This window comes from Bufo bufo, chromosome 6 (assembly GCF_905171765.1).
Source record: "Bufo bufo chromosome 6, aBufBuf1.1, whole genome shotgun sequence".
In the NCBI taxonomy this organism is placed as follows: Eukaryota; Metazoa; Chordata; class Amphibia; order Anura; family Bufonidae; genus Bufo; species Bufo bufo.
The window spans coordinates 263,574,555-263,588,042 of NC_053394.1; the positions used below are offsets into that span (position 1 = coordinate 263,574,555).

General features: G+C 44.1%; 1 protein-coding gene across 17 annotated transcripts in view; it reads right to left on the minus strand.

Moving 5' to 3' along the window:
* CAMK2G (calcium/calmodulin dependent protein kinase II gamma) overlaps positions 1-13,488 on the minus strand; it is a 275,469-nt gene that overhangs the window by 42,695 nt on the left and 219,286 nt on the right. For all 17 annotated transcript variants that reach the window (XM_040437117.1, XM_040437118.1, XM_040437119.1 and 14 more), the window contains one exon: positions 1,916-1,956. In XM_040437117.1, coding sequence (XP_040293051.1) covers positions 1,916-1,956 — 41 coding nt within the window. The remainder of the gene's footprint in view (positions 1-1,915; positions 1,957-13,488) is intronic.

Genomic DNA, 13,488 nt, shown 5'->3' on the forward strand with positions numbered 1-13,488 from the left:
TTAAAGGGGCATTTCCAAGGGTTAAAAAAGATGGACACAGAGCGGGGGCTGTATAAAAAAAAAAAAAAAATTCCACTACTCCAGATACTGACGGGACTGCAGCGGTCACCTGTCGTTCATTGTACACATGACCACTGCAGCCACTCACTGGCCTTAGCGGTCACATGTGCATGAATGGCATGTGACTACTGAGGCCAGCAGCAGTCAAGTGCAGGGGGAGTGGCTTATCACTTCAACCAGCACAACCCACAGTGACTTTCTGTGCACAGATGCAGACCTGATCCTCCTGCTCCCCCAGGCTTGTGCACGGAACGTCATCAGAGCAGGGAAAGAAGCTGACATCACAGATCATGTGACGCTCTGCTAACTAGGAGAACAGGGCCACAGGAAATGAAGTGAATTGAAAACCTCTTTCATTTGGTTAGTTGGAAAAAAAGAACAAAAAAATAACTTGGACAACCCCTTTAAGTACTGTGTTCCCTTAATGTGCTATTGCACTATGATTTTCACATTTCCATAGTACAAAATAAGTGGTTAAAGGGGATATCCAGAGAGACTATATTTTTAATATATGGGGCAAAGTGGGAGAAAAATGTCACAGTGCCTAATGGGAAAAATACTAATGAGCTCTTCAATTACTGTCTTGCTGAGGTCTTATTGTGGGTCTGATCTGAGGTCGTATTAACATTGGGGGTCTGATTGGAGCTGTGAGTTTAGGTCTGATTAACATTGGGTGTATAATTGCTGGTCTGATCTGAGGTCTAATGAAAAATTTTTTTTTCTTCTTGTTGTCCTCCTCTAAAAACCAGGTGCGTCTTATGGGCCTGGGTGTCTTATATATAGTATATACATAAAAGATATAATACTGCCAGGCAACCCCTTTAAATTGCACACACCCTCAGGTTTATAGGTTTATTCCCTATTACTTGGACAGCCAAAAATTGGCACACAGTCATGTCACAACTAAGCCCCAACCAGCTGAAAAATGTTCGTTAGAAGTGATGCATCATAGAAAATAACTAAATAAAACTAAATTAGTTCTACATTTCTAGTCTACAATTGTAAAGTCATCTCTATATTAGTATGATGGGGACGACTAGAGTTTTACTAAAATAAGTTACGGGTAAAATTAATTAATTTAGAACAGAACTTTCAAATGTATTCTAATTAGTGATGAGCGAATCTATTAGCTCATCACTAATTCTAATCCTAAATAAAGATATAAAAAAAATAGATGTTAAGTTTTAACCGTTCTGAAATCTGAATACCTGTAATGGTAAAGATGCCATAAAAAACAGCCAACTTTTGAATACAATCATATATTTATGTTTCTAGTTATTAGAACGCTTCAACTTCTACAAGTTTTCTATATACGATACAGAAGCTGATGCGGATGGTTAGTTGGATCGGGACAATGCCCCTACTACACCACTGAACACCAGAACAGGGTGGGAAATGCTGTCATGTGGAGACAGTAGCAAGCAGGCTCGAGACATCAAGCTACTAACAAGTACTTTCTGTAATTAAAAAGTTACTGAGTAGGAAGACAAGTTGATACAAGTTGTATATAACACATACCATGGAACACTAATGAAAAAAGCATGTTAGGAAATAGGCATATATATTACAATATATATAAAAAAATGAAAAAAGCACCATACATAAGCTGAAAATGCTATACATCATACGTTTATTCAGCAAATGCTCTAGATTCTAGAACTATATCCAGGTAAAACTATATTGTCCATGAAGGTCCCATCTTAAAATATCACACTGATTCTGTATGGCGTCTCCTATAGAACATATAGACCCCATGGCCCACCAAAAAATGCCGCTGTGAGATACACCAACCTAGATTTCAATACATTTGTGTGGTCAGATAGGGAAACATCTCTGTACATGTAAAATGGCTTACCTTTACTCCATCTGTCTTCTTGTTTAATAGACTTTTGGCAGCTGAAAAGAAAAAAGAAAAAAGTGGATACTAAAAATGTAAAGTAACTCATACGTGTGCTTTGAGTAGAGTTTCTTAGAAATCCTTGTTGATTATAAATCACACTCCTTAAGTAACCTACCACAATTATGTAGTAACAGTGTGGAGAACACTAAAAGAACAAACTGTTACTCACATCGGATCCTCCCATCCCTTGTTTCCAGGTATCTTGAGACTTAACAGTTGCAGAAGATTTTGGGGTTGGTGTCCACATTGGATAACAGATTATGAACTTTTTTTGAACAGTCAAAACTTTTAACGTATCAAACGTTTTGATTGGTGTGGATCTGAGTGCCGCAAGCCCCACCTATCACTAGAATGAGGAGAGAGAAGCACTAGCATAGCGCACTCTCTCTCCTAACTGCAGGAGACGGAATCAAGACAAACCCATAGACTTTCTATTGAGCCTGTCTCCTGCAGCGAGGAGAGAGAGAGAGAGAGCTATGCCAGGACTTCTCTCTCCTCATTCTAGTGAAAGGTGGGGCTCTCGGCACTCAGACCACACCGATCAAAATCTTTGATATGTCCCTATGACCTATCAAAAGTTTTTTGAAAACTCAGTGACCCTTTAAGCTAAGCAGCATAAAACCAGCAACAATTCAGAGATGCAACTGGGACACAGAATAACTTGTATATGGACAAGACGACTAAAAGTTACACTGTAGATATAACAATGGATCGTGGGTTAGAAATTAGTAAAGAACTTGTAGACACTGTGGTCATGTCATGTCCCCATTGATACTGACACTGATAAGAGTTCCCCTAATTTAAAGTACACTGTAAGTATAGTAACATGTAAAGTTAGAGATGGAAAGAAAGGCAATCTTCAAGATCAAGTGAGGGCTAAACAGCTACAATAGTTAGTTAATCTCTTAAAGGGGATCTGCCACCTCTTCTGACAAGACTGTTTTAGCAAATACTTGTAGTGCCCATTAAATTAATAAATCCAGACCATCTTTTCCGAAATCTGTGTTGTGCCATTTCTCCTAAAAACAAATTATGAACAATTTTGTCAACAGGCTACCACTCCCTTAGTCAACAGGGTGAGGTTCTACACAGTCTGACACTGGCAGCACTGATTTGACTCCCCCCCCCCCCCCCCAAATGGTAAGACCCAGAGGTCAATTTATACATACATGTGTGAGGAATAACAAAGTAAAAGCAAAGTGCTTTAAAGAAATATACTCCATAACTGTTATATTATTAGGAATACAATTATTGACTACAACAGACATGTCCGAAGAGAGGACAGGTCCTATTTTACTCTAGTTCCACTAAATGAAGATGATTCCTGTACATTGCACCTTGTCCACCGTCTGTTTTGTCTGATGGAACAAGTCATCATTAGCTGTTCTGCTCTGGATATTTTATAGTGTGTGATAAGATTTTGAGCACCCTGGTTCCATAAAGATGTCTCAAAGGAGCAAAGAATTACAGATGATAGTAGATATGAAAAAACAGGAACCTGGAAAGATTCAGATGCCCCTTCAGAGAATATGTCTATAGAAGTATTCATCTTGGATGAAGACCATATCTATATATGACTCATCAAGCTGGAATACAATAATTCTGCAAATCTTGTTCCTACTCATTTTCGCCAAAGCTATGTCCTCATTATTCCCCATATTAAGGAGTAACCTGGTTACAATGAAACACAAACACTGCCAATACAACCGCAATACCGCACAGTGAAAACCTACTCTGCAGCAGACTGGTATTGAAAAAATGAAGGTAAAAATCAACTTCTGTCCGCTGCATGGGTGGGAGGGAGGGTGACTTTCTCCTTGTAGCTCACGCTCAGACAGCACAGTGCTGCTGTCTGAGAGTGAGCTGTTCAAATGGACATCCTTGTGTCCGTTCAGGCTCTGCGCCGGACGAAGGACAGGGAGTATGAAAGCCAGACTGTCCTAAAACCAGACCTCTGGCCACCCTAGGGGCAGGCTGCTGTGGAGGTCACAGTAAGGCTACTTTCACACTAGCGTTCGGGTGTCCGCTTGTGAGCTCCGTTTGAAGGGGCTCACAAGCGGCCCCGAACGCATCCGTACTGCCCTAATGCATTCTGAGTGGAGGCGGATCCGCTCAGAATGCATCAGTCTGGCAGCGTTCAGCCTCCGCTCCGCTCAGCAAGTGGACACCTGAACGCTGCTTGCAGCGTTCGGGTGTCCGCCTGGCCGTGCGGAGGCAAGCGGATCTGTCCAGACTTACAATTAAGTCAATGGGGACGGATCCGTTTGAAGATGACACAATATTGCTCAATCTTCATACGGATCCGTCCCCCATTGACTTTCAATGTAAAGTCTGGACGGATCCATTCAGGCTACTTTCAGACTTAGAATTTTTTTCAAACTATAATGCAGACGGATCCGTTCTGAACGGATACAAACGTCTGCATTATAGGAGCGGATCCGTCTGTGCAGACATCAGATGGACCCGCTCTGAACGGTAGTGTGAAAGTAGCCTAAGGGGACGGTTCGCTATGGAGGTCAGTGTTAAGGGGCAGATTGCTGTAGAGGCCACTGTTAAGGGGACGGGGTGTTGTGGAAATCACTGTTAAGGACATGGGGTAGTGTGGAGTTCACTAATAAAGGGGTGGCCGCTGTGGAAGTCATTGTTAAAGGAGCAGGCTCCTGTGGAGGTTACTGTTAAGGGGGCGAGCTGCTGTGTAGGTCACTGTTAAGGGGGCGGGCGCTGTGGAAGTCTCTGTTAAGGGGGCAGGGAACGGTGGAGGTCACAGTTAACGGGACGATTCGCGATGGAGGTCAGTGTTAAGGGGAGGGTGCTGTGAATGAATGTTACTGTTAAGGGGGCAGGCCGCTGTGGAGGTCACTGTTAGAGGGGCGGGGTACTGTAGATATCACTGTTATAGTGGATACTGTAGATATCTTTTAACCACACACACAAACATTAAATGAAATAGATAAAATATATACCCGTGCAAAGCCGGGTCCTTCTGCTAGTACATTATATAGACAGGCTCGACTAGTCACTAGCAAGTGGATACAGAATCCATAGGGGGAGATTTATCTAAACTGGTGCAAAGGAAAATTGACTTGGGTGCCCCTAGTAACCAATCAGACTAATCCTTTCATTTTCCAAAGAAGCTCTGAAAGATGAAACTAAGTCAGTTATCCTTTGCACCAGTTTTTATAAACTCCCCCCATATATTCCTACTCCTCCGTCACACCAGACTGGCTCTCCGTGGCAACATTTTAACCAAACATATTTCACCTATGTGGTCACATTTTATGACAGGAGGATTGTTGAGCTCCATCTCTGTGCATAAGATGGATAAAATCTAGTAATCTAATTATCTATTTTGCTTCTCTCATTTTCCTTCTGTGCATTACAGAAGAAAAATTGCATTGCTACCTGCCACAAATACTATGCAGAGAGGTATATAACTGGTGGTCTATTGCCTGCTTGCAGCCTACAAGCCATTGAGAAAAAGGGACCCGTAAAAGAAAAAAAATGGTCGCTGGATGATTAAAGAAGGGTGCTTTAGAGGTGATGGATGTGGTATAACAGATCAGAGACCAATCATGAAATCTCTAGTGTGTGGTCATCTAAATGGGGAGGGGGGGGGGGTGATGTTCTTTTCCCCTTATGCCATATGAATAGAGTGTCAGGTTGAGAATGAGCAACTTCTGGAGCAGTCTTCAATACACTTTGTATGGAGCAGTGACCATCACTCCATTCAAACAGGGGACACAGGTCTCATTTAAGGTGGGTCCCTCCCCAATCTGGAAGTTATCTCCAAACAGTTATGTCCTAACTGGAAGCCTTCTTTAAAGGTGTTGTCCCACGGTAAGAACTTATTCCATATCCACAAGATAGGGGATAGGTATCAAATTGATGGGGAACTGGCCGCTGAGACCCCCATTGATCACAAGAATGGGGTGCTGGAGTCTGCAGGTCCGCAGAAGACAGCAGAGTGCAGTACTCAGCTTTAGCAGTTCCATAGAGCAGCAGCGTGCGTGTGCGACCACCCCTCAATTAACTCCGCAGAGTCTGCCACTTCATTCTTATGATTAGTGGGGGTCCCAGAAATCAGACCCCCACCCATTCCACAGGATAGGGGATAAGTTCTTACGGTGGGAAAACCTTTTAACCACCTCAGCCCCCAGTGCTTAAACACCCTGAAAGACCAGGCCACTTTTTACACTTCTGACCTACACTACTTTCACCGTTTATTGCTCGGTCATGCAACTTACCACCCAAATGAATTTTACCTCCTTTTCTTCTCACTAATAGAGCTTTCATTTGGTGGTATTTCATTGCTGCTGACATTTTTACTTTTTTTGTTATTAATCTTAGAAATATCTTGGCAAAAGACAACTTTTCCCATTTTTTTATACAAAGTTGTCATTTGACCAAGATATTTATCTCACCCAGCATGGGTATATGTAAAAAGACACCCCAAAACACATTCCTCAACTTCTCCTGAGTACGGGGATACCAGATGTGTGACACTTTTTTGCAGCCTAGGTGGGCAAAGGGGCCCATATTCCAAAGAGCACCTTTCGGATTTCACAGGTCATTTTTTACAGAATTTGATTTCAAACTCCTTACCACACATTTGGGCCCCTAGAATGCCAGGGCAGTATAACCACCCCACAAGTGACCCCATTTTGGAAAGAAGACACCCCAAGGTATTCCGTGAGGGGCATGGCGAGTTCCTAGAATTTTTTATTTTTTGTCACAAGTTAGTGGAAAATGATGATTTTTTTTTTTTTCATACAAAGTCTCATATTCCACAAACTTGTGACAAAAAATAAAAACTTCCATGAACTCACTATGCCCATCAGCGAATACCTTGGGGTCTCTTCTTTCCAAAATGGGGTCACTTGTGGGGTAGTTATACTGCCCTGGCATTCTAGGGGCCCAAATGTGTGGTAAGGAGTTTGAAATCTAATTCTGTAAAAAATGACCTGTGAAATCCGAAAGGTGCTCTTTGGAATATGGGCCCCTTTGCCCACCTAGGCTGCAAAAAAGTGTCACACATCTGGTATCCCCGTACTCAGGAGAAGTTGAGGAATGTGTTTTGGGGTGTCTTTTTACATATACCCATGCTGGGTGAGATAAATATCTTGGTCAAATGACAACTTTGTATAAAAAAATGGGAAAAGTTGTCTTTTGCCAAGATATTTCTCTCACCCAGCATGGGTATATATAAAATGACACCCCAAAACACATTCCCCACCTTCTCCTGAGTACGGAGATACCAGATGTGTGACACTTTTTTGCAGCCTAGGTGGGCAAAGGGGCCCATATTCCAAAGAGCACCTTTCGGATTTCACAGGTCATTTTTTACAGAATTTGATTTCAAACTCCTTACCACACATTTGGGCCCCTAGAATGCCAGGGCAGTATAACTACCCCACAAGTGACCCCATTTTGGAAAGAAGAGACCCCAAGTTATTCGCTGATGGGCATAGTGAGTTCATGGAAATTTTTTTTTTTTGTCACAAGTTAGTGGAATAGGAGACTTTGTATGAAAAAAAAAAAAAAAAATCATCATTTTCCACTAACTTGTGACAAAAAATAAAAAATTCTAGGAACTTGCCATGCCCCTCACGGAATACCTTGGGGTGTCTTCTTTCCAAAATGGGGTCACTTGTGGGGTAGTTATACTGCCCTGGCATTTTCCAGGGGCCCTAATGTGTGGTAAGTAGGTAAATGACCTGTGAAATCCGAAAGGTGCTCTTTGGAATGTGGGCCCCTTTGCCCACCTAGGCTGCAAAAAAGTGTCACACATCTGGTATCTCCGTACTCAGGAGAAGGTGGGGAATGTGTTTTGGGGTGTCATTTTACATATACCCATGCTGGGTGAGAGAAATATCTTGGCAAAAGACAACTTTTCCCATTTTTTTTATACAAAGTTGGCATTTGACCAAGATATTTATCTCACCCAGCATGGGTATATGTAAAATGACACCCCAAAACATATTCCCCAACTTCTGCTGAATACGGAGATACCACATGTGTGACACTTTTTTGCAGCCTAGGTGGGCAAAGGTGCCCAAATTCCTTTTAGGAGGGCATTTTTAGACATTTGGATACCAGACTTCTTCTCACGCTTTGGGGCCCCTAAAATGCCAGGGCAGTATAAATACCCCACATGTGACCCCATTTTGGAAAGAAGACACCCCAAGGTATTCAATGAGGGGCATGGCGAGTTCATTGAAAAAAAAAAATTTTGGCACAAGTTAGCGGAAATTGATTTTTTGGATTTTGTTCTCACAAAGTTTCCCTTTCCGCTAACTTGGGACAAAAATTTCAATCTTTCATGGACTCAATATGCCCCTCAGCGAATACCTTGGGGTGTCTTCTTTCCAAAATGGTGTTATTTGTGGGGTGTTTGTACTGCCCTGGCATTTGAGGGTCTCCGCAATCATTACATGTATGCCCAGCATTAGGAGTTTCTGCTATTCTCCTTATATTGAGCATACAGGTAATGAGATTTTTTTTTCCGTTCAGCCTCTGGGCTGAAAGAAAAAAATGAACGGCACAGATTTCTTCATTCGCATCGATCAATGTGGATGAAAAAAATCTCTGCCAAAAAAAGAAAAAGGAGGGGAAAGGCGTCTGCCAGGACATAGGAGCTCCGCCCAACATCCATACCCACTTCAGCTCGTATGCCCTGGCAAACCCGATTTCTCCATTCACATCAATCGATGTGGATGAATAAATCATTGCCGGGATTTTTTTTTTTTATATATACAAAGTGTTTGCCAAAGTATATGAACACCGCCACCTCCTCAGCTCATATGCCTCGGCAAACATATCTTTTACTGCAGAGGAGAAATCTCGTCTTGCAGCGCCGCATACACCGACTTGCGTGTAATCTGACAGCAGCGCAATGCTTCTGTCCGAATGCACATCAGTGCTGCAGCTAGTCGATCGGTTGGTCCACCTGGAAGGTAAAAAAAACAAAACAAAAAAGAAAAAACCAGGCCGCAAAGCAATAACTTTATTAACTTTAGAACAGAACATATTAACTTTTTTAAACTTTTTTTACTTTTTTACTTACCGGTAATTTTTTTTTTGTTTAGTTTTTTTTACCTTTATAGAACAAACCTCTCCTTCCCCATGGGACAATGTGCAAAGCGCAAATCGCCCAAAGATGTGGCGAAGTACGTTATGCACTTTATCCCAGGTGAAAGGAGAGGTTTGCAGCAGCTGAGAGTAAAAGGGCCCTAATAGCCCTGTGTGCCTGTCCTGTGAGATGCAATCCCTATGCTAGGTGTACCTGTGTGTGGTACTTCTGGAAACACTCTCCATAGCATAGGGCAGGGTGGTCCGGACAGTCAGGACAGAAATAGCGGGTGTCACGCCTTATTCCACTCCTGCTACAGACACAACATCTTTTTCGGGGTGACGGTTGGGTTCAGGTACCAGGAACGACACTGGGGAAATGTCGCTCGTGTAGACGGCTAACTACACTGGGGGATGGGGCCACGGAACCTCCTGGGTAAAGGAGGTTCTCGATGATCTCTTCCTGGAATTTGAGGAAAGATCGTGTTCTCCCAGCCTTACTGTAGAGAACAAAACTATTGTAGAGCGCCAATTGAATTAAATATACAGACACCTTCTTATACCAGCGTCTGGTTCTGCGGGAAACTAAATACGGAGACAACATCTGGTCATTGAAGTCCACCCCTCCCATGAGCGCATTATAGTCGTGGACACAGAGGGGCTTTTCAATGACACGGGTTGCTCGCTCAATTTGGATTGTCGTGTCTGCGTGAATGGAGGAGAGCATGTAAACGTCACGCTTGTCTCTCCATTTCACCGCGAGCAGTTCTTCGTTACACAAGGCAGCCCTCTCCCCCCTTGCAAGACGGGTGGTTACAAGCCGTTGGGGGAAGCCCACGCGACTAGTTCGCGCGGTGCCACAGGCGCAAATCCGTTCTAGAAACAAATGCCTAAAGAGGGCCACACTTGTGTAAAAATTGTCCACATAAAGATGGTACCCCTTGCCGAATAAGGGTGACACCAAGTCCCAGACTGTCTTCCCACTGCTCCCCAGGTAGTCAGGGCAACCGACCGGCTCCAGGGTCTGATCTTTTCCCTCATAGATCCGAAATTTGTGGGTATAGCCTGTGGCCCTTTCACAGAGCTTATACAATTTGACCCCATACCGGGCACGCTTGCTTGGGATGTACTGTTTGAAGCCAAGGCGCCCGGTAAAATGTATTAGGGACTCGTCTACGCAGATGTTTTGCTCGGGGGTATACAAATCTGCAAATTTCTGGTTGAAATGGTCTATGAGGGGCCGAATTTTGTGGAGCCGGTCAAAAGCTGGGTGGCCTCTGGGACGGGAGGTGGTGTTGTCGCTAAAATGCAGGAAACGGAGGATGGCCTCAAATCGTGCCCTGGACATAGCAGCAGAGAACATGGGCATGTGATGAATCGGGTGCGTTGACCAATATGACCGCAATTCATGCTTTTTTGTCAGGCCCATGTTGAGGAGAAGGCCCAAAAAAATTTTAATTTCGGAAACTTGGACTGGTTTCCACCGGAAAGGCTGGGCATAAAAGCTTCCCGGGTTGGCGGATATAAATTGTGTGGCATACTGGTTGGTCTCTGCCACGACTAAGTCCAAGAGCTCCGCAGTCAAGAACAGCTCAAAAAATCCCAGGGCCGAACCGATTTGAGCCGTCTCAACCCGAACTCCAGACTGGGCGGTGAAAGGGGGAACTACAGGTGCGGCTGAAGTTGGTGACTGCCAATCAGGGTTTGCCAGCACCTCAGGGATTCTAGGGGCTCTACGGGCCTGTCTGTGCGGTGGCTGCGACGGGGTAACTACTGCACGTGCCACCGTACCAGCTTCAACTGCCCTTCTGGTGCTCGCCACGTCACCATGTTGTACGGCAGTGCTGGTACTAGGTCCAGGGAGGGCTGCGCTGCTGGTGTATGCCTCACCACGTGATCCGGCAGCGACAGCCCCACTCTGCTGCTCTTGAAGCGGATCCTGCATAACCTGTGTTCTAGCGACACGGGGCCGGGTACGCCTGGTGCTGCCAGGGACCTCCACCTCCTCGTCCGAACTTTGGGTCAGAGAGCCACTGCTTTCCACAGGTTCATATTCTGACCCGCTAGATTCATCAGATGAGGGTTCCCACTCCTCATCCGACTGGGTCAGAATCCTGTAGGCCTCTTCAGAAGAATACCCCCTGTTTGACATTTTGGACTACTAAATTTAGGGGTATTCCCTGAGACTACCCAAGAAAAAAAGCAAGCCTGTCTTACAAAGGGGAGGCTAGCGAAGTACCGGAGGCCGCTGCGGTTGATAAAAAATATCAAAACTGATTTTTTTATCGCCGCAGTGCGTGTAAAATGAATGTGCAGTGATCAAAAAATATATATTTTTTGTCACTGCGGTGGGGCGGGCGTGGGTGAACGCACGTGTGGGCGACCGATCAGGCCTGATCGGGCAAACACTGCGTTTTGGGTGGAGGGCGAACTAAAGTGACACTAATACTATTATAGATCTGACCGTGATCAGTTTTGATCACTTACAGATACTATAAAAGTACAAATGCTGATTAGCGATACGCTATTCAGCGAATAAAAGTGACTGCGGTGCGGTGGGGTGGGCGCTAACTGACGCTAACTACCTAACCAAGGGGCCTAAACTATCCCTAAAACCTAATAGCCAATACTAGTGAAAAAAAAAAAGTGACAGTTTACACTGATCACTTTTTTTCCTTTCACTGGTGATTGACAGGGGCGATCAAAGGGGTGATCAAAGGGTTAATTGGGGTGCAGGGGGGTGATCAGGGGCTACAGTGAAGTGTTTGGTGTACTCACAGTGATGTCTGCTTCTCTGCTGGATCCAACCGACGAAAAGGACCAGCAGAGAAGAGGAGCAGAGAAGCCATATAACAGATCATATTTACTAATATGATCTGTTATATGGCTTGTGATTGGATTTTTTAAAAATCGCCAGCCTGCCAGCCAATGATCATTGCTGGCAGGCTGGTGACGAACTTGTTCTTTAACTTTTGCCGGCCCGCGATGCGCATGCGCGGGCCGGCTTGGAGCGAAATCTCGCGTCTCGCGAGATGACGCGTATATGCGTGACTGTGCGCAGCGCTGCCACCTCCGGAACGCGAATCTGCGTACAGCGGTCCGGAGGTGGTTAAAGGCACTGTGATCTACTTAGGACTTGTCAACAAACTACCAGTAGAACCCAATCTACTGGTGGCCTAACTAGCTTTTAGCCACTCTGAATACTAGAGGGGTAACTGATCTGAACATAAAATTCAAGCATGCCTGGTAATATCTATTACCACTGTGTGAACACTGCCACATAGTAACACAGCACACAGACAGTGACAACTGCGGTTAGCAGGACTTGGAATCTCTGAAATACCATCAAGAGCTCCAAGGAAAAACAGATATTTATACAGCTGCTTCAGCTGGCATACATCTGGAGCCTGTCCTAACCACATTGTTTCAGACCTAGAGCCATTTAAAATTCTGAAAATTAGAATCTTCAGGACTGTCTAAAGGAGAAGCCGTTCTGTTTATACAGTTGCAAGAAAAAGTATGTGAACCCTTTGGAATGATATGGATTTCTGCACAAATTGGTTATAAAATGTGATCTGATCTTCATCTAAGTCACAACAATAGACAATTAAAGTCTGCTTAAACTAATAACACACAAAGAATTAAATGTTACCATGTTGTTATTGAACACACCATGTAAACATTCACAGTGCAGGTGGAAAATGTATGTGAACCCCTAGACTAATGACATCTCCAAGAGCTAATTGGAGTGAGGTGTCAGCCAACTGGAGTCCAATCAATGAGATTAGATTGGAGGTGTTGGTTACAGCTGCCCTGCCCTATAAAAAACACACACCAGTTCGGGGTTTGCTTTTCACAAGAAACATTGCCTGATGTGAATGATGCCTCGCACAAAAGAGCTCTCAGAAGACCTACGATTAAGAATTGTTGACTTGCATAAAGCTGGAAAGGCCGTCCTGTAAAGATGACTGCAAGGCAACAGCGCAGACTGCTCAATGAGGTGAAGAAGAATCCTAGAGTGTCAGCTAAAGACTTTCAAAAGTCTCTGGCATATGCTAACATCCCTGTTAGCGAATTTACGATACGTAAAACACTAAACAAGAATGGATTTCATGGGAGGATACCACAGAGGAAGCCACTGCTGTCCAAAACATTGCTGCACATTTACAGTTTGCACAAGAGCACCTGGATGTTCCACAGCAGTACTGGCAAAATATTCTGTGGACAGATGAAACCAAAGTTGAGTTGTTTGGAAGAAACACACAACACTATGTATGGAGAAAAAGAGGCACAGCACACCAACATCAAAACCTCATCCCAACTGTGAAGTATGGTGGTGGGGGCATCATGGTTTGGGGCTGCTTTGCTGCGTCAGGGCCTGGACGGTTTGCTATCATCGAAGAAAAAATGAATTCCCAAGTTTATCAAGACATTTTGCAGGAGAACTTAAGGCCATCTGT